This window comes from Ylistrum balloti, unplaced genomic scaffold (genome assembly GCF_031769215.1).
Source record: "Ylistrum balloti isolate Yb309-2 unplaced genomic scaffold, AGI_CSIRO_Ybal_v1 Utg370208, whole genome shotgun sequence".
In the NCBI taxonomy this organism is placed as follows: domain Eukaryota; kingdom Metazoa; phylum Mollusca; class Bivalvia; order Pectinida; family Pectinidae; genus Ylistrum; species Ylistrum balloti.
The window spans coordinates 2191524-2210769 of record NW_026782179.1 but is presented as its reverse complement, the minus strand read 5'-3'; the positions used below and the strand labels follow the sequence as shown (position 1 = coordinate 2210769).

Genomic DNA, 19246 nt, shown 5'->3' with positions numbered 1-19246 from the left:
TTTTCTACGTATACACCTTTGCTATATAAGAAAACAAAATTCAAAGGGGAGGTTTAAAGTATGTATAAAATGTTTTAGTTTTTAGTGTTTTATGTATAATATCGAATATGGCTTAGAGAGTAAAACATTTTGGTCACATGATTAGGCCAAAATGTCGGCCGACCTGTCGTTCGGTAAGGATGCTATATTTTAATGATGTTTTCATAAATTTACGCTGATATATTTGGAATGACACAAAATGACATTTGATAAATATATATTGGTAACCTTCTTTATTTAATGACATGTTTAATTGCTCGTTCTTTTCTTTGCAGGGTCTGTGCCGCCCTATTATCGTGAAGTTTACGAAATATTGTGTCCGCATGGAGAACAGGTGAACGAAGACTTGTTTGTACAACTTTTGTTAAAATCAAATTTGCCAAGACAGACTATTTCGCAGGTAATTCAGTTAATTTCAACTTTACTGATCAATTAAATGTTTCTTATGCATCAGTGATACAAATAACTGTCGACTGACACATGGCTTATTTGCCTTGAAGCGAAAGTGGTGGGCGGAGCCCCTGTCGTTTCTAACGAGATGTGACAGAAAACTGTGTCACACTGATAGCTAATTAGTGAGGGTTATAGCACGTCCGGAAGTGTATTCGTGTGTTTAAGTGCCCTATAACATTTCTTTATTGTTTGGATTAAGTGGATATGGATTTGAAATGCATGTTTTTAGTACTAACAGGTACTTGACGGCATATGGTCATAATATGTATTTATACTACTGAAGTTGCCATTATTGGAACACAGCTGTCACAGATATTCATGCTGTATTGGCAGTGATGGAAAACAACTGTTTAAAGCATGTCCATTAATACGACAGAATTGCTTTCTGAAATATCAGAAACATAAATAACTTTTTAAAGGATAAGGACACAATCAGAACTGGTAACCAAAGATTGAACAACAAACTGTTGGAAGTTTCAATAGACTGAATTTTCCAAAAAATGTTACAGGAAAAATATAATACATGGCCAGTGTCTTAAAATATAAGCTAGGTTTTGATGAGGGTAAACAAAGACAAACATGGAATGCCTCTGACCATAAGCAGTCAAAAGAATCACAAGAATTTTAACACTATCTTTTATGCATTTTCTGATTAAAACACATCTTCAATCTAGGCTTTTATGGACTGTTTATAAACAGGTCATCATTTTCCTTTCACCATTTTATCTAAAACGTATATACATGTACTGCACCTATTTTGCTTTTTTCAAGAATTACTTTCTCTCTTTCTTGTGCTTTCCTGTCCTTTATATGATCAGAGATGTTTCCAGAATATTAACCCAATACAGGTAGTTTTATAATGTAGCACTGACCATGGATAATTTCTCTCCATAATGAATAATCAATAATAAATAATTGTTTTTTTTTTTTTTTTTGTAAATTAAAGACTCTTTATGTCAAATATTGTGATTCCAAAGTGAAATCAGAAAGAAAAATGTTTGAAAATTCAGACTCATTTTTAGCTGAACTTCTTAGAAAAAAATGATAATATTGCAGATCTGGGATATAGTGGACAATAAACAGGGATCAGTGTCTAGAACAGGACTATACAAGGCTTTGGCTTTAACAGCATTAGCCCAACAAGGAAAATCAGTCAACGAAAAACTTCTGGAAACATTTTCAGGACAAGGTAAGCCTTAGAATTTATTGCTACTTATTAAACATCTAGGTAAAAGAAACCTGCAAATGTTTGGAATGATATCAATCATTTTTGTATATAGTAACGTTTTAAGGCATTGATTTTCTGAAGCACAAAGAGCAATTATAAGTTTTCAAAAACACCTGTTTCTTTTATCAAGCAAAGAGTGCAAATGGCTGAATGTGAAAAATGTTCACTATTTGGCGAATGGACCAAGAACAAAGTCAGGTATCCAGTTGTCTGGTGACATTTTCATCCCTATAGCCTTCATATACTGCAGGCAATCTGAGGAATCCATCATGCTAGCTGTCCATTTAGAATGTCAAGGAACCTTCCTAGGTCTGATCATAACCTATTTCTATCCTATACAAGTATACAATTATCCCACCCATGTGGGATGATTCTACCCTACATGATTCCATATATATAATCCTTACTATTATGACATGACAATGGGATGATGACATCTTTGTAAAGTCACAATCAAAAACTCATCATTACATTGCCTGCCTGCTCACAACAATCTTGCCATCAACAACTGACTAAATTTCACAAACAATAGAAATTATTACACAAGCTTGCTCTTAAGATTTGATGTATAATGTTAGGTATGCCATACTTTTCTTCTGGTCTTTTTTTTTAGTATGAATAATAATAATCATAAATATGTATGAAATCTAAAAATTGTGTTATATTCAGCAATGCTGTTGCTTGCTCAACATTCCCATATGTGGTGGGAGAAAAATAAGCCTATATTGATATTTGGGATAATGGATGTTTTAACCTCGGGTGTAGAATTTAGATTCAGAACCTTGAGAAAGTCTTGGTTCTGAAACTAACTTTATACATTTGGTTGGCACATCCATATACTACATGTGGTCGACTCTATATAAGATATACTTCTCAGTGGAAAAGGTGTTCAAGAAATAACATGTTCATTTTATGATTATGAGCCAAAAAATAATAAGATTCAAAGCAGAGGTGAATAGGTAGAGGGGTAAGGCATTCCTGCATGTTTTAGTCCCTCAATTGGGCATAAAATGAGTTATCTCCCTTAATTCAGAAATAGCAAGTGGATGGCAATGGTTTTATTAAAAAAGGCACTGAATTTTTTATACATGAAAAATGGTTTAAAATCAACCTATCTCTGTGGTAGAGTTACCTCCATCATTTTCATTGTTATTGTAGGTGATTTTTGAAAAATAAATTGTCTTATGACCCCAGATTTATTTATATATATGAACATCACAAGGCAAGCACAGTAAAACAGTTCAGTAAAAATACTATCTTTGCTATCCTTTTTCTTGCTTGATTAGGTTGAAAGGGTTATTGATTAAGGTCAAAGGTCTCATTTGACAAATTTTGAAATAAAAAGGGGCTGCGATGATGGATTTGTTGCCTGACTGTTTTTAACCCTACACCTCTGGGTTGTGAGTTTGAGGTAAACATAATGCAGTTGCCAAGCACTGGTTGGAGGTTGCTGGTTTTTCTCCGCATACTCTGGCTTTCCTCCACCACCCAGACCTGGTTTGTCCGTAAATGACTCTGGCTATTGATATGTAAATAGGACATAAAGCAACAATAAAGCAAACCTAGTTAAAATTTAAAAAATAAGTACAAGATGACACCATCATGGTTTATCTACACTTGATTAGGTTTTAGATGTCTTTTGTCTAGATAAAATGGTCAAAAGTAACACTTATTAGCTAGGCAAGATGGTACATACACACATGTATATCAGTTTAAAGTTTAAAGATGAAAAAATCTGTTAACATTTGCTGGTACATCTTGATAATACAAGACAAAAAGGGACATTGTGTGTGTAATATTCAAAAAAATACCTCCAGTATTCAGTTAACTTGTCTAGGTAACTTTTTCATAAATAAAATCTGTCTTGAAAGTTAAATTTCATGTGAAATTTAAATTAGTGCAATTATAAATTTGTGCATTTCAAGTAATTACTTTATAAGGAGCATAAAGAAAGTGCCATTAGCATATAGTCATGTAGTTGAGCAATATTTTCAGCATGAATTGTGCTAAGATAGATTACTGATGAAACATGTTTGTTGATAGTCTGCTTTATAAAAAGATTCATGTTTGTGTTTAGAGATGGAGTGGTGAGGTAATGCTAACTGTTTGATTTTGTACAAAACTAGAAACAGGTTTTAGGTTTCCTTAAAATTTGTAATTAGAAACTGATTGAGAGTAACATTTACAATATATTGATGTAATGAGAGAGGTTTTATGTGTTCTGAAATTCAGAATTACAAATCCTCATAGATAGCAACTAGGTGCATGATATCAGATTAAGAATTGTCACACTAATGTACCTGATTTTAATATATGTACCAGGTATGTCATGGTAAAGGGTGGTTGTGCAGTTCACATTTTTAGTAATAGTATCCTGTAACCACCTGATGTTTGTGATAAGTTATGTAAGTCTATTATACATACGTTGTGTTCAAGAGAGGTAGAAATACTTATTACAAGCCAAAAGGAATGTTACACAGGTACTGAGATAGATCAGTGGTGGATAACATTGGTGTATTGGTTGATGAGCTACTTATTCTGTGATGGTTAAGGAGTTTGAATGGCACTCTTGTAGTACATGTATATATATTGGAAAATTGCTCATTCATACATACCGGTACAATGATATCTAGCTGTGTATGACTAAGATAAGATGCTGTGTACGTATATGGACATGGCTATACTTATCAAGTGCGTTGTTTGGACTGTGATAAGATATGTACAGATAAAGATACAATTCTACTCATCAGTCATCATGTAGTATACAACTGGGTTTGTTTACAAACACTTACAGCCAGTTATAAATATTCAGTGAGATCACTTAAAATAGTCCTACACTTATTAGGGCACCGTAAGAAAAGTTGGTTGGCATTAATATGTCAGTTGACTAGAAGCCAAGGTCACAAGGTCATAGGTCTATGTCAGTGGGTTCAAAGGTCAAGGTAAGATTTTATATATTTTTACTGATGAACATTTTGTTACAACATTATGAAGCATTGTTGGTCAGAATTAAGCAAGGAATCAGTTGATCAAAGGTCGAAATCTACCACTATCAAAAGTCAACTGTCAAAGTTGGTCAGAATTAAACTTTGACAAGAACTCACCTGACTAAAGATCAAGGAACAGGGTTTTACCTTTTTTTTCTTGTGATTGTTTTTGAAGTCCAAACGTCTAATGCCAGCCTTAGTGATATCAGGAAATAGCTTCTTGATGATTATGAGAATATATATCCACATGACACAGCTCTTGCTGACCTGTCAATGTTTTAATTTTGTGATTTAGTGATTTGTGATGTGAGATCAGAAGATAGATTAGAGAATGTTTATCATTTTCATATTTCATATGCCATTCAATATAGGATCTTCCAATAAAACTGCAAAATACAGTGTATATCCTTGTATATTTTTAAGTATATGGAAATTATATAATTTAAGATTGAGATGGTCATAAAACTGACATCACCACCTCAGTAGGTAAACACCATCATGGTGTATGCGAGGTGATCATATGATATCCCTCTGACTGACATTACTGCCTCAGTAAGTAACACCATCATGGTGTATATGAGGTGATCACAAGATATCCCTCCGACTGACATAACCACCTCAGTAGGTAAACACCATCATGGTGTATGTGAGGTGATCACAAGATATCCCTCTGACTGACATCACCACCTCAGTAGGTTAACACTGTCATGGTGTATGTGAGGTGATCACAAGATATCCCTCCGACTGACATCACCACCTCAGTAGGTAAACACCATCATGGTGTATGCGAGGTGATCATATGATATCCCTCTGACTGACATTACTGCCTCAGTAGGTAAACACCATCATGGTGTATATGAGGTGATCATAAGATATCCCTCTGACTGACATCACCACCTCAGTAGGTTAACACTGTCATGGTGTATATGAGGTGATCACAAGATATCCCTCTGACTGACATAACCACCTCAGTACGTAAACACCATCATGGTGTATGTGAGGTGATCACAAGATATCCCTCTGACTGACATAACCACCTCAGTAGGTTAACACTGTCATGGTGTATATGAGGTGATCATAAGACAGCCCACTAACTGATAAACTGCCTCCGTAGGTAAGGATATAAGAATTATCTATGTATAATGTATACAGTAGTTATCCTACATGAAGTAAACAGGTTTGTGGTACAAAGTTGAAGTACCTTAGTTCTCGTGTGTAACTTGAAGTACTATTGTAAACTGCTTTATTTAGTTAAGTGGATTCAGCTGGGTTTTATTCTAGAGAGGATTTACACAATGTATGATCATTTTACCATAATTGTTGGCCATGCAAACCAACTTAATATTGTCCCATTTTTAGTGTCAACTTATATGTTCTGAAGAGCAATAGACCAATATAGATTACTGTCACCATGAAAAGCATATAAAACATCTTTGTCTCCGTTACTGTGAACAAAAATACCTCAGATCTCGGTCTTCTTGAAAGCTTCCATGTACCATTTTCACCCTAAAACTAAGGTTTGTAGATCAGAGCATCACTAAGCCCATTTCATTCTAAATAGCTTAAGTAACATTTTCAATTTAGAGTTTTCAATATCCATATCACTTTGGCACATTGTACTCTGAAAAATATTTGTATCACTTGAAGTAAACACTACTGGACAACAACCTATTCTAGCCAAGTTTTTTTTCCATGCCAATAACTTTTATCAAGAATTGGTACTCATGAAGAGTTTTACCTGTGAATCAGTTGGATACAAGCATGCTACTCAGAAAAGCTTGATACATGCTAGTTTGGTCACAGATATTCTGGAGAGTTTGCATATCAAGGCTCTTTTCATTGGAGGAACTCTATTGGTTTATAAGTATATACACACATATTCTACAGACACCAGGAATACATAACAGTTTAGCTTGACTGTGATATGATACTCTCAGATAATATAATGTTGTTTGACATTATAGTTATCAGTGCATGATAATAACAAACAAAACACTGTGTTGATAATGTCATTCTTATCTTAAGTAATTGCTGTTGATAGATATGTAAAAGTTTCAACATGATAGGGCATGCTTCAATGCTGTCTGTCCATATCATTTCCTCATCCTACAACTTTTGGCCAACTCATTTGAGATTTGATGTATACCAGGAGTCCTACAGCTTTTGGCCTACTCTTTTTAGATTTGGTGTTTACTATGAGTCCTACAGCTTTTGGCCTACTCTTTAGATTTGGTGTTTACTTTGAGTCCTACAGCTTTTGGCCTACTCTTTTTAGATTTGATGGATATTCTAAGCTATTTGAAGATTCCCATGTCATAAATTGCAATGTTTAAGGGGCACTCCTTCATTTAAGCTATTTTAGTTTATCAAAGTAAAATTTAATGGAAAACATTGATTTTTCTGGAGTAGTGAAGGTTAATAACTTTAATATGGCAGTCAAAGCCTCAAAATAACCTAAGTTATTAAATTACAAATTCATGTGAAATTTCTATTTCAGCCAGAAGTATAATAATTACTGGATTACGTAGGAAGTGTTGATACATGATACATCTATTTACAGTTCCATGCTATTATCATTGCTGATAGGCAATATGATACTCTTTTAGGCATAAAATAATAGCACACCAAATTTCTGCAGTTTGAGTGAAGGAATGTCCCTTTAAGCTATTTGTAAAATGGTTAGGCCAAGAATTTAAAGAAATATCAGTGTTTCTGTTTCTCTGACCTTCCTTATTTTTTGCTACTGAACCTAACATTTTTCCAATGTTTTAGCTAAGAAAAAATGCTCCAACATCTCCATAATGATTGCACTCATGTTTTCATTGCAAAGAATTGCCAGAAGTACTAGTACCCTGTTGCAAATACAGACCAAAATCATTCTCTTGACACCTTTTTGCAAAGATGGTGTTCAACTGACACTCCCCCTCCCACCCCCATCAGTCACAAACATGTTTGGGATGTGGGATGGGTGTGATTTTGAATTCTCTCTTGCATCAGTGGCACTATGTTTAAGAATCATAATACATACATATCTTAGATATTTCTTGTTTTTGACCAGTGCTTGGTTACGGAATTGATTGTCAGCATCCAATTGTGTTGTGACATATTCAGACAGTCACAAGTTTATCTTGATCAGAAGGTTACTTTTATATTCATATTCATTAATTTTTTATTTGTGAAGTTACAAAGACTAAAGCAAGCTTAAATGAGATTTATCCTTACACATCCAATTGTCAGATAAACACCAGATTGCTGAGAACTCATTATATGACAGCCTGGCATACTTTCATATTGTTTAGGTTTCTTGAATTCTCACTGGAACTTGGTGGTATATATAATGTATTTCAACCATGACATCATTTCTTTCAGAGCTTCCAAAACCTAGTTTAGGAGACCTAGGAGACCTACGAGCTACTAGTGTAAAGATGAGACGGTCCAAAACCCCCACCGTGTTGGGATTTACATTCCGAGAGTTGTGTGAGTTAGATACTGTGAAAGTGGAACTGGTTCCAGAGAAAAAGGGCCTCATCTTAAAACATGTTGAATATGAAGTAACTAGCCAGGTACGTGTCTGTAGTAGAACACTGACTTATCATTACCACAACTGTATAGTATTATCAGATGAATTCAATTGGTATTTTTCAGAAGATAAAGAAATATCAGATATTAAGAACTTTAGCAGATATGCAAATAAGGGCAAAATGTTTTTCACTCATGAGCACTGCAATGAGGGATTGATAAATACAGTTGTACAAGTGATTTGATTTTATTTCTTGATACAAGTGTTAGACCTCATTCTATATAAAACTTTCCCTCAGAATTGTAAGGCAACCGTCCTCAGAAGATACAACGACTTTGTGTCCTTTTATGAGCTGTTAATGACACGATTCCCATACAGAATGATCCCTAGTCTTCCGCCTAAAAAAATGATGGGAGGTAAGAATACATATGGTTGATAGAGACAAAATATGCAGAACCTTTTTAACCAAAATGGATTTAAAATAACATCAGTTTAATACAAACAATAGTGTACATACTTAAAATATGAAGTAATTTGTCTCTCATAATCAAATTGTGTTATTTCTGATGCACATTGCATTTCAAAAGAAAAATCTATCCATGTGTTCTGATGCTTTATTCTAATTTGAAGTGTGATGAGATCAGATCTTTATACCAAAATTTCCCAGTATGTACAGGCAACTAATAAAATTAATTACATTCACAGCCAGCAGAGAGTTTATTGAACAAAGAAGAAAATCACTGAGAAGATTTTTAAACTTAATTGCCCGGCATCCACAGATTTATGATGACAAATTAGTCTTGTTCTTCTTTACCTTCAATGGATCGGTAAGTAAAAGTAGTTAACCCATACCCATTTTATCTATCAGCCTTGAACCTGTACCCATTTCATTTATAAGCCCTGAAACTATACCTATTTCTTCTGTCAGCCTTAATCATGTACCCTTTTCATCTACCAGCCTTTAGACTATGCTCACTTCATCTGTCATTCATGAAAACAAGATTCATTCTCCTTTTATCATCTAACAAGAACCACCCGGTTTTATTCATTTTTAGGAATAATAATATTACTATCAATGTGAATAAATGTGTATACAAAATATTTAGCATTCACTTGAGAAAAATATGTATCAATTATGATGTGGTTAACATCTTATGAGGACAGGTATGACCCATATGTGTGGTTTGTATACTAGTTATAAGGTTGGAATGTCTCAGGATACAGCTATGAAAGTGTCAGTGATATCTGCAGAAGTAAACTGACAAATACCGCTTGTTTTCTTTATTTATGGTAGATATAGTTAGACATCACAATTGTTGTCAAATGTCCGTCTGAGATTTAGTAATGTTTTGTCCTGTTTTTGGTTGATTAAAGCTGTAATTGGTTTCTTTTGCTTACTTTAAGGATATGCAACACAAGATAAAAGAAGCCTTCCGAGGAATCCCTGATGAATTTATGACCAGTAATTTAGCTAGTCAGGCCAAGGTGAGCATCACATTTTTTTTATAAGGACTTCTCATATCAAAATATCTATACAATGTGTTTAACAAACTTCTAAAATTATTTTCTTGAATTTCAGTTGGTAAAAAAATGTTTGTAATTTTTTGATTATGTTTTTGAATGTAAAATAAAAATAGAATTTTATCTGTTCCATGTTGTAGTCTGTTATTCAGTTTTGTTGTAGTCATGAAAGTAAATAAAAAAAACTCCTGATAACTTCTTGTGATAACTGGTTGACAAAATAGATTCTGAATTTCATTATGAATTTTTTTTAGAAATGATCAATTTTATTATGTTTTCATTGTTAGGACCTGGTTCCTATGGATACACAGATCCAGCTTGGCAACAGTAAAGAGCATATACGCATACTGAGTAACAGTGTCTCTAAGCTGAAGGACATCGCAGAGAGAATGGTGATGAGAGCAACCAGCTATGCTTGTGATATGTTACAGTTTGGACAGGAATTAAGGTAATTTCCATCGGCCAAGTTTCCCATCATTTCTGTAGAGGTAGACCTGAAATTTATCTAATATTGATATGAAATTTCAGATTCTCATTAATTGGTTGCAGTTGATGAAATTTTTATGAGGTTTTAAGGCATACATAGAGAATTTTTTGTATTGAAGCTTCAATCTAGAACTACATTTGAACTGATTGGCTAAGGATCTGTACACAGCACATACTAGGATCCATTTCCATACTACATTAATAAAACATTTTTTTCTGTTATTGATCACAGAGGATGTTTAAGGTTTGTTAATAATCTGTTTCAGTTCATTGAGCAATGACTCAACATCTGTGACAACATGGGCTACAGGTTCCAATGACTCATGGGAAAGTTTAAAGAAAGGGTTTAAACACCTGTCTGTAGAGTATGCCAGTCTAGGAGACAAAGCTTCTCAAGAGGTAAACACACCAAGTCCTTTCGTTGGTAAAGGCAGCTGCTAGCAGAGTAATATGTCAACATTAAGTCATATACAACCATACATGTTTAACCATTTTTTGCATGAGAGTTATCTCCCTTTACACGTTGTGACATTTTGTAGTCATTCACTGTCAATAAATGTCATTAAGCTATATACCACAAATGTTGGTTATATTTTGATCTTATTCAGCTTCAAAATTTCATTGGGAATTAATTTCTACATCAATACTTTCTATATTTTACTGTAGGCTGCAGATGAAGCAGAGAGAGTGGTAGAAAAATTAGCGCTCTTTCAGGATTTACTTTTGTCATACAAGGTAAGTGTTGTTTGTAAATATGTTGTATATATTACTGGATTTTGGTAATATTTTCCCAGTCTGGCAGTTGTCTTCTGTGTACATGTGTACTCTTCTGATATCTCAAGTAATTCTTAACTTTGACAATATATCATGTGATATTCTAGCAGTAAAATTAATTTATGTATTACTTGATGTATTGATATTCCATTAACCTTTTCTCTGGAATTTTACTATAGATAACTATGATAAGAAAAGGCTAGGTGCTTAGACTGTATGAAATTCTGTCACACTTTGGTTAATCTTTACATAGATAACTGCTTCTTGTTCAGTGGATTAAAAATGGTTTTTGTGCATGCATGGGGGGCGGAATATGTATCATAACATATTTCTGGTTTTTTTTTTAAAACTTAAATTCAACATTAAATTAAACATAATATTTAGTTTTATTAAAATGACAGCAAGAACCTATGCTTCACAAGTAATATTTTTTAGCATGCTCTGTGTAAGCCTTTGTTGCAAGTATTTTGTATCTAAGTTTTGTGACTAATTTACTACCAAGTGTTTTGTATTAAAATTTTTGAGTTTAATTTACGAGTATTTTGTATGTGTAGGAACTCTGTGAGAGACATGAAAAAGGTGTACTTCATGATCATCAGAGGGCCATCCAAAAGATGGGTCAATACAAGAAAAAGAAGATGTCAGCCACCGTAGGAACATCCGAGGTAGGATGGATTTTAGTGCCGAATCAAAAATTTGTTTCAAACTGTGATGGTTTTCACAATTTATCATGTATTTATGTAAGGTTTGGGGATAAGTAATGATTTCAGTATTAGTAATTGTATTTCATTTTAGAAATATCAAGTTTATTTGAATATTTCAAATGTCTTTATTTGGATGTCTTAAAATCCAGTTGATAAGGAAATCTCAAATACCAAGTGTAACTTGATATCTCTGACTCCCATTTTATGTGGATATCTCAAATACCCAGTGTAACTTGATATCTCTGACTCCCATTTTATGTGGATATCTCAAATACCCAGTGTAACTTGATATCTCTGACTCCCATTTTATGTGGATATCTCAAATACCCAGTGTAACTTGATATCTCTGACTCCCATTTTATGTGGATATCTCAAATACCCAGTGTAACTTGATATCTCTGACTCCCATTTTATGTGGATATCTCAAATACCCAGTGTAACTTGATATCTCTGACTCCCATTTTATGTGGATATCTCAAATACCCAGTGTAACTTGATATCTCTGACTCCCATTTTATGTGGATATCTCAAATACCCAGTGTAACTTGATATCTCGGACTCCCATTTTATGTGGATATCTCAAATACCCAGTGTAACTTGATATCTCTGACTCCCATTTTATGTGGATATCTCAAATACCCAGTGTAACTTGATATCTCTGACTCCCATTTATGTGGATATCTCAAATACCCAGTGTAACTTGATATCTCTGACTCCCATTTTATGTGGATATCTCAAATACCCAGTGTAACTTGATATCTCTGACTCCCATTTTATGTGGATATCTCAAATACCCAGTGTTACTTGATATCTCTGACTCCCATTTTATGTGGATATCTCAAATACCCAGTGTAACTTGATATCTCTGACTCCCATTTTATGTGGATATCTCAAATACCCAGTGTAACTTGATATCTCTGACTCCCATTTTATGTGGATATCTCAAATACCCAGTGTTACTTGATATCTCTGACTCCCATTTTATGTGGATATCTCAAATACCCAGTGTAACTTGATATCTCTGACTCCCATTTTATGTGGATATCTCAAATACCCAGTGTAACTTGATATCTCTGACTCCCATTTTATGTGGATATCTCAAATACCCAGTGTAACTTGATATCTCTGACTCCCATTTTATGTGGATATCTCAAATACCCAGTGTAACTTGATATTTTTTATTTTGTTTCTTTTGTTTTTGTGTCTCTGATTCCCATTTTATCTGGATGTCTCTGATTCCCATTTTATCTGGATGTCTCTGATTCCCATTTTATATGAATATCTCTGATTCCCATTTTATCTGGATGTCTCTGATTCCCATCTTTTCTGAATATCTCTGATTTCTGTTTTATCTGGATGTCTCTGATTCCCATTTTATCTGGATGTCTCTGATTCCCATTTTATCTGGATGTCTCTGATTCCCATTTTATCTGGATGTCTCTGATTCCCATTTTATCTGAATATCTCTGATTCCCATTTTATCTGGATGTCTCTGATTCCCATCTTTTCTGAATATCTCTGATTTCTGTTTTATCTGGATGTCTCTGATTCTCATTTTATCTGAATGTCTCTGAATCCTGTTTTTTCTGGATGTCTCTGATTCACATTTTATCTGGATATCTCTGATTCCTGTTTTATCTGGATGTCTCTGATTCACATTTTATCTGGACATCTCTGATTCCTGTTTTATCTGGATGTCTCTGATTCACATTTTATCTGGCTATCCCTGATTCCCATTTTATCTGAATATCTCTGATTCCCATTTTATCTGGATGTCTCTGATTCCCATCTTTTCTGAATATCTCTGATTTCTGTTTTATCTGGGTGTCTCTGATTCCCATTTTATCTGGATGTCTCTGATTCCCATTTTATCTGAATATCTCTGATTCCTGTTTTATCTGGATGTCTCTGATTCCCATCTTTTCTGAATATCTCTGATTTCTGTTTTATCTGGATGTCTCTGATTCTCATTTTATCTGAATGTCTCTGAATCCTGTTTTTTCTGGATGTCTCTGATTCACATTTTATCTGGATATCTCTGATTCCTGTTTTATCTGGATGTCTCTGATTCACATTTTATCTGGACATCTCTGATTCCTGTTTTATCTGGATGTCTCTGATTCACATTTTATCTGGCTATCCCTGATTCCTGTTTTATCTGGATGTCTCTGATTCCCATTTTATCTGGATATATTTGATTCCTCTTGAAGGCTTTGCTGATTTATATAAACAGATTCTCTTGTAATAAATAATAATATATATAACGGTAGATTTTGCAGGACTTTATAAAATTAATCTGTATCTATCTTCTGTATTACCTTGTAGGTAGGAGCAGTTGAACAGCTGGAGCAGAAAATACTACAAGTGAGTTTGAGTTTCTCTATCTTCTTTATATCTTCCTTAGTAAATATGGTATATATCTAAATTGTGTGTGATATTTCATAACAGTATAAAATATCTTGTGAACCACACAATTTAATATGCTCCTACCATATTATGGGGAACATACCATGTCTTTCTACCCTATTGTGACCTGTTTCATTTCAAATCAATGTCATATTTTGTGAACGTCTCATCACATTTGGTTCATATTTACCCCCTAGTATTATGAAGTCATACACTGCCGAAGGCATATAGTGTGGCACATTTCCGTCATCCTGGTCATTTGGTCTGTCCCCTGTTACTTTGTCTTCGTGACTCATCCTGAACCCTCTTGAGATTTTAATAAAACTTAGTACAAAGAAAAGTCACAGTGTGTAGATATGCATATTGCAAGGGGAATGTTGTTCAATTTTTTTAAATGACTTATGGCCCTTGAACTCAGATTTTTCTATGCCAAATATTTTGTCTTAGCAATTCCTCATAAACCCTTCGGAAGATTTTAATGAAACTTCGTACAAAGAAAGACCACAATTCATCAAGCAGTCACTGTTTATGGCTCCAAGCTAGATCTTGCTTTCTCTAATTCAGCAACCCCTGTAGATATATGTATTTACGCAAACTACTACTTTGACAACTATGTAGTTGTAATTAAAAGTTTGAGGTAAATATATCTTTCTTTTGTATGCAGTTTAAATGAAATTTTCATTCAGAAAAAGATATTTAAAAAGCTTTTATGGCAGCGAGGTCACACCGCAAAATATTATGATGATCATCACACAGCAAATTCATCACACATTGATAACTTAAATGCATTAGGGCTGGGCATTCATGTCTTGCTGATATTTTCTAGTTTGATTTATTTTCGCCTTATAGACTTATTAAATCACAATCTATATCCGATTGCAGTGGTCATTGGTGAAGCTTTTAATCATATTCTATATCTATTTAAGATTCTGGTGGTCATTGATCAAGGTTTTTGATTTTGATGGCTATCAATGGATGTAGAAGGTTACCACTTACCATGGAGGGTAGTCGTTATTTTCAGCTCACTTTATACAAAGTACACCTTCAGTGTTACAACTACCAGTATTCAATGCTCATTTCCTATCAGTGACAATTATTTTACTTTCAGCAAGAAAGTCAGATTGCCAACATGGAAAATAGGAACTATTACAGTCTACATTGTCTGCAAATGGAGACTCAGCTAATTTATGCAAACGTGGAGATACTCTATGATGTTCTTGGTGCAATGGCTGAAACACAGGCAAAATCACACACAGAGGTAGACTCAACTTTCATACCCCATCCTTATTTGTTGAACTGTTTTCTATATCTTCTACAAGATATGGTGATTTGATGTAGAGTTTTGTATAAAAGTACGCAGTATATCGAAAAACCAAATTTCAAGTAGGAGTGAAAAAATGTTCTGTAGTAAAATTTATTGGATATTGAATGAAGATGGTAAAATTCATTTCTTCAGAAAATGTACAGACCATAACTTTGATTGACCAAGCCATACATTACTAGCTTTTGTTTGATGTCTTACAGCTCAGCAGAGTATGGAATGAGATTCGACCTATCATAGAGAATGTTATAGGCAAAGAAATATCCTCACGGACTTCTCCAGTTGGTACACCATTAAACAACAACCACGCAGGCATTACCTTATGAAAACAAGCAATACTTGTGTGAAATGTTTCCTAGACTGTATCAAATTATGAGGGGGCAGTGTATCCAGCCAAGCAATACCGAGCCCCTACATCTCTCAAGGTCACCCTGGATCACTGTGATCTTACAACTCCATTTCAAATCCATCCTTAGTAATGAACAGAAGTGATGGTGTCTGTGTGTGAAAAGACAAACGATGTGTTAAGCCTAATGTCTCAATGTGATCCCTACAGGTCATTGATGTTATGTCCTCATTCTGTTTAAAACATTACATATGTCTCTGCTGCCTTGTTAAGATGAGATTTAATAAACTCAGTTGATGGAGCGTGGTCAGTAGGGATTATCGGGCTGGCCAGGGTTACCATTATACATAATGTATGTACAGTAGAAAACCTGACACTACAGACTGTCACTAGCTCAGCCCATTATCGACCCATGGTCTACCATTAAAGCATTGAACTGTCTTGATAAAAGCTTTTTTTTTTTTTTGTGAATGATTATGCTTAACAGGCAAACTGTTTGGTAAAACAAAATGGTAAGTTTACCTGCAGAGCATTTAGAAGGGATATAAATGCCGTATCAAGACAGATCAGTAATTGCTTACTTTATATTTCCTGTACTTTTTCGCAGTTTTGTACATCCTAGGACAATTTTAACTAAAATCAGTTGGTTACTACTGACTTTTGTATTGTCAGTGCACTGACACCATCTCTATAGATATAATTATGACATGATGATAGTAACAGGAGTAATGGAATCAGTTCCACTCACCCTCCTGTATCAATACACAAACTGGCTAGTCAGACATAAGTCCATCCCTTGTGAGTAGTCATTGGCATGTGAATTATTTCCATAAGTAGCATGTCCATGTTAAGATTACCAGCTTCACCCATTTTATATATCCCCAGTAATCAGAGAACTTTTCTGACAAATGTGCATGTTTTTTTTTTTTTTTTTTTTGGCTTTTACCTTTTTTTTTAATTTTTTTCTCATTTGAACTTTATTTTCCATAAATGACCTGTTTTTTCCTTTGTGACACTGTTGCTTCTATCCAGAGAGCTGTTATTGGATGCATGCATTGTTAATGCAGATTTAATTATCATTTTCATTTTCTTTTGCATTTGCATGTTGTAAAATTTTATACTGTTGTAATGTTAGAAAAATTTGAAACAAAGCTTAACTTATAAGTATAATGATTTTCTATGTCAGGACTTCACTGTACTTACATAGTGAGGTTTGTGTTTATTATATACTGTGGGCCAGCCACATAGCTCATTTATTTGTAGCATATGTTCTTGATAATGCAATGAATTAGAATATTAATGAACATAGAAATTAATGTGAGAATGGCCAGAGTATGTTATAACACAAATGCATATAATTGGACAATCCAACAATTTATGAAAGAACTGAAGATATGTTTCTGATGAAAAACTGTTCCATTTTTTAAATATACCTGGTGACAAACTTTTAAACTCCTAGGATCCTTGTTATTATCTACTGCTCTGTTAATCTAAGAACTGATGTTTTTTTCATCACTTCAGTGAAAGCCAAATTATTTTACATGAAAATTCATTATTGCTTAATTCCTTCACAAGAAAAGTTTAAAATACATTTTGAGATGGAGATAACTGTTATTTGACAAAGATATCCTAAATAGCATGGATTTTATGCCAGTGACTAATTCATGCCACGAGATGGCATGGCAAATTGTGTTGAATTTTCGTAGAAAGGGTAACATCCCCTGAATCAGGTGCGACATACATAGGATTGCTGTAAGTTCAGACACCTTTAAAAATAGAAGCTGACACAGCTTCAGTGAAGCAACACATTTTCCTATCATAAGGAATTGTTAATCAGAGTGCATGGTCTACATATAAACCTGTTTTCATTTGTTTGAGCAAGACATTAGTCCATGATTGACCTATTCCTTAGATGGTAAAAGCTTGATGGTAATGCAATAAGTAACAGCAATGTGGTCATCATGTCTATATTGATATGATCACCTTTACCTCGCCATCATCATGGTGGTTTACAGAACTTTTACAACTGTTTCTTTCACATTATTGTCATCAATCCTCTAAATTGTCTCCATTTAATAAAAACCAAAACATCCCTCTGTTATGATTGAATTTCTGAAACAATATGAGCAAGCATTGATTCATGTTAAATGATGGACATTAGAGGCAATATTAACAATAGATTAGAATGTAAAAAGTCCAGGAGAGTAGACAACTCCCATCCCTCCAGAGGTTTCATATCTCACAGTTAAAATCATACCTCATGATCGGTGTCATACCTCGTAGCAGTTGTATACTATCTCACAGCATTTCCGATGTCTCATGGCATGTGTCATACCTCCAGGTATTTGTCAAACCTCAAAGCAGATGTCTAGCCTAATGACAGATGTCATACCTCACAACAGGAGACAGGAGTAGTCAAACCTTGTATCAGGTGTCAGAACTCATGATAGATGTCATACTTCATGACGGGTGTCCCACCTCATGACATTTGTCATACTTTGCAACGGATATCACACCTAACATCAGGTGTTATGTGTCATTCCACCATGACAGTGGGTTTGTGGTGCACTCCAGGAAATGATTATGACAAATATGTTGTAGAAATGATTATGTATCATAAATAAGTGCTTTAGTTGTTGTTGTAGAGTGTTGCAAAATACCATAAGATCAAAATACCTTTCTTTTTGCCACCTCTGATCCAGTACCTGGAGTGTTCGTTTAGTGTTACTGTAGTAACCATGTTATATATATATATATATACAAGAAACATGTTGTAGAAACAAATACATATATATGGAGCTCTGTTTTGCTTCTAATTTTCCTTCTTTTTTTTTTAAATTTTTTTTGCTTTTCCACCCATAGTTACCTAAATGTCCCTTAAATGTAGTGTTCTTGGCCTAATAGGGAGAGAAGAATGTTACGGTAGAGTTAACACATCTGCTAAGGCCCTCAGAAGTAAAATTCAATTGATGTATAATGCTCTTGTCCACCCACATCACTGCAACCTTTCTCTTCCTTCGCAATACTTCTCAATACTCGCCCCTCACTAATTGTAACCCCATGTGTTCTAGTCCTGGGTATAATTTCATCAAAATTACTTTCCTGTATAATAAGTATGTGCCACTGAAATCACTTAAGTTTGAAATATAGATGTATGATATATATTTTTTTTAATTTGTGTTATCAAGGTTTAGCAGAAATTATACAGTTGTGACAGTACATTGGATGTAATTTTTTTTTTCTCTCGTGAAAAAAAACCTCCAAAAATGTATCAAGTATCAAACTACATGTACTTTAAACAAATAGAGTTGTAACGACCAAGTATTTATAATAGGCAGTAAGAAATTATGGTGCAGATGTTCTTACAGGATTTCACAATAACCAATATTTACAAATATGGGAAGTACGAGAACTAACTATCATTGCCGTTGACTTGTTGACAATTACATAAACTAAATCAT

General features: G+C 34.1%; 1 protein-coding gene across 1 annotated transcript; it reads left to right on the top strand.

Annotated features, from left to right (window-relative positions):
* The first annotated feature begins 151 nt into the window (after positions 1–151).
* LOC132551654 (sorting nexin-8-like) lies at positions 152–19025 on the top strand. Its single transcript, XM_060215829.1, has 14 exons — positions 152–173; positions 315–439; positions 1549–1681; positions 8077–8270; positions 8526–8643; positions 8933–9054; positions 9632–9712; positions 10036–10196; positions 10501–10633; positions 10901–10969; positions 11563–11673; positions 14038–14076; positions 15227–15376; positions 15643–19025. Exons 1-14 carry the CDS (start codon positions 152–154, stop codon positions 15763–15765), a joined length of 1581 nt encoding a protein of 526 aa, XP_060071812.1. The 3' UTR covers positions 15766–19025.
* The last annotated feature ends 221 nt before the right edge of the window (positions 19026–19246 follow it).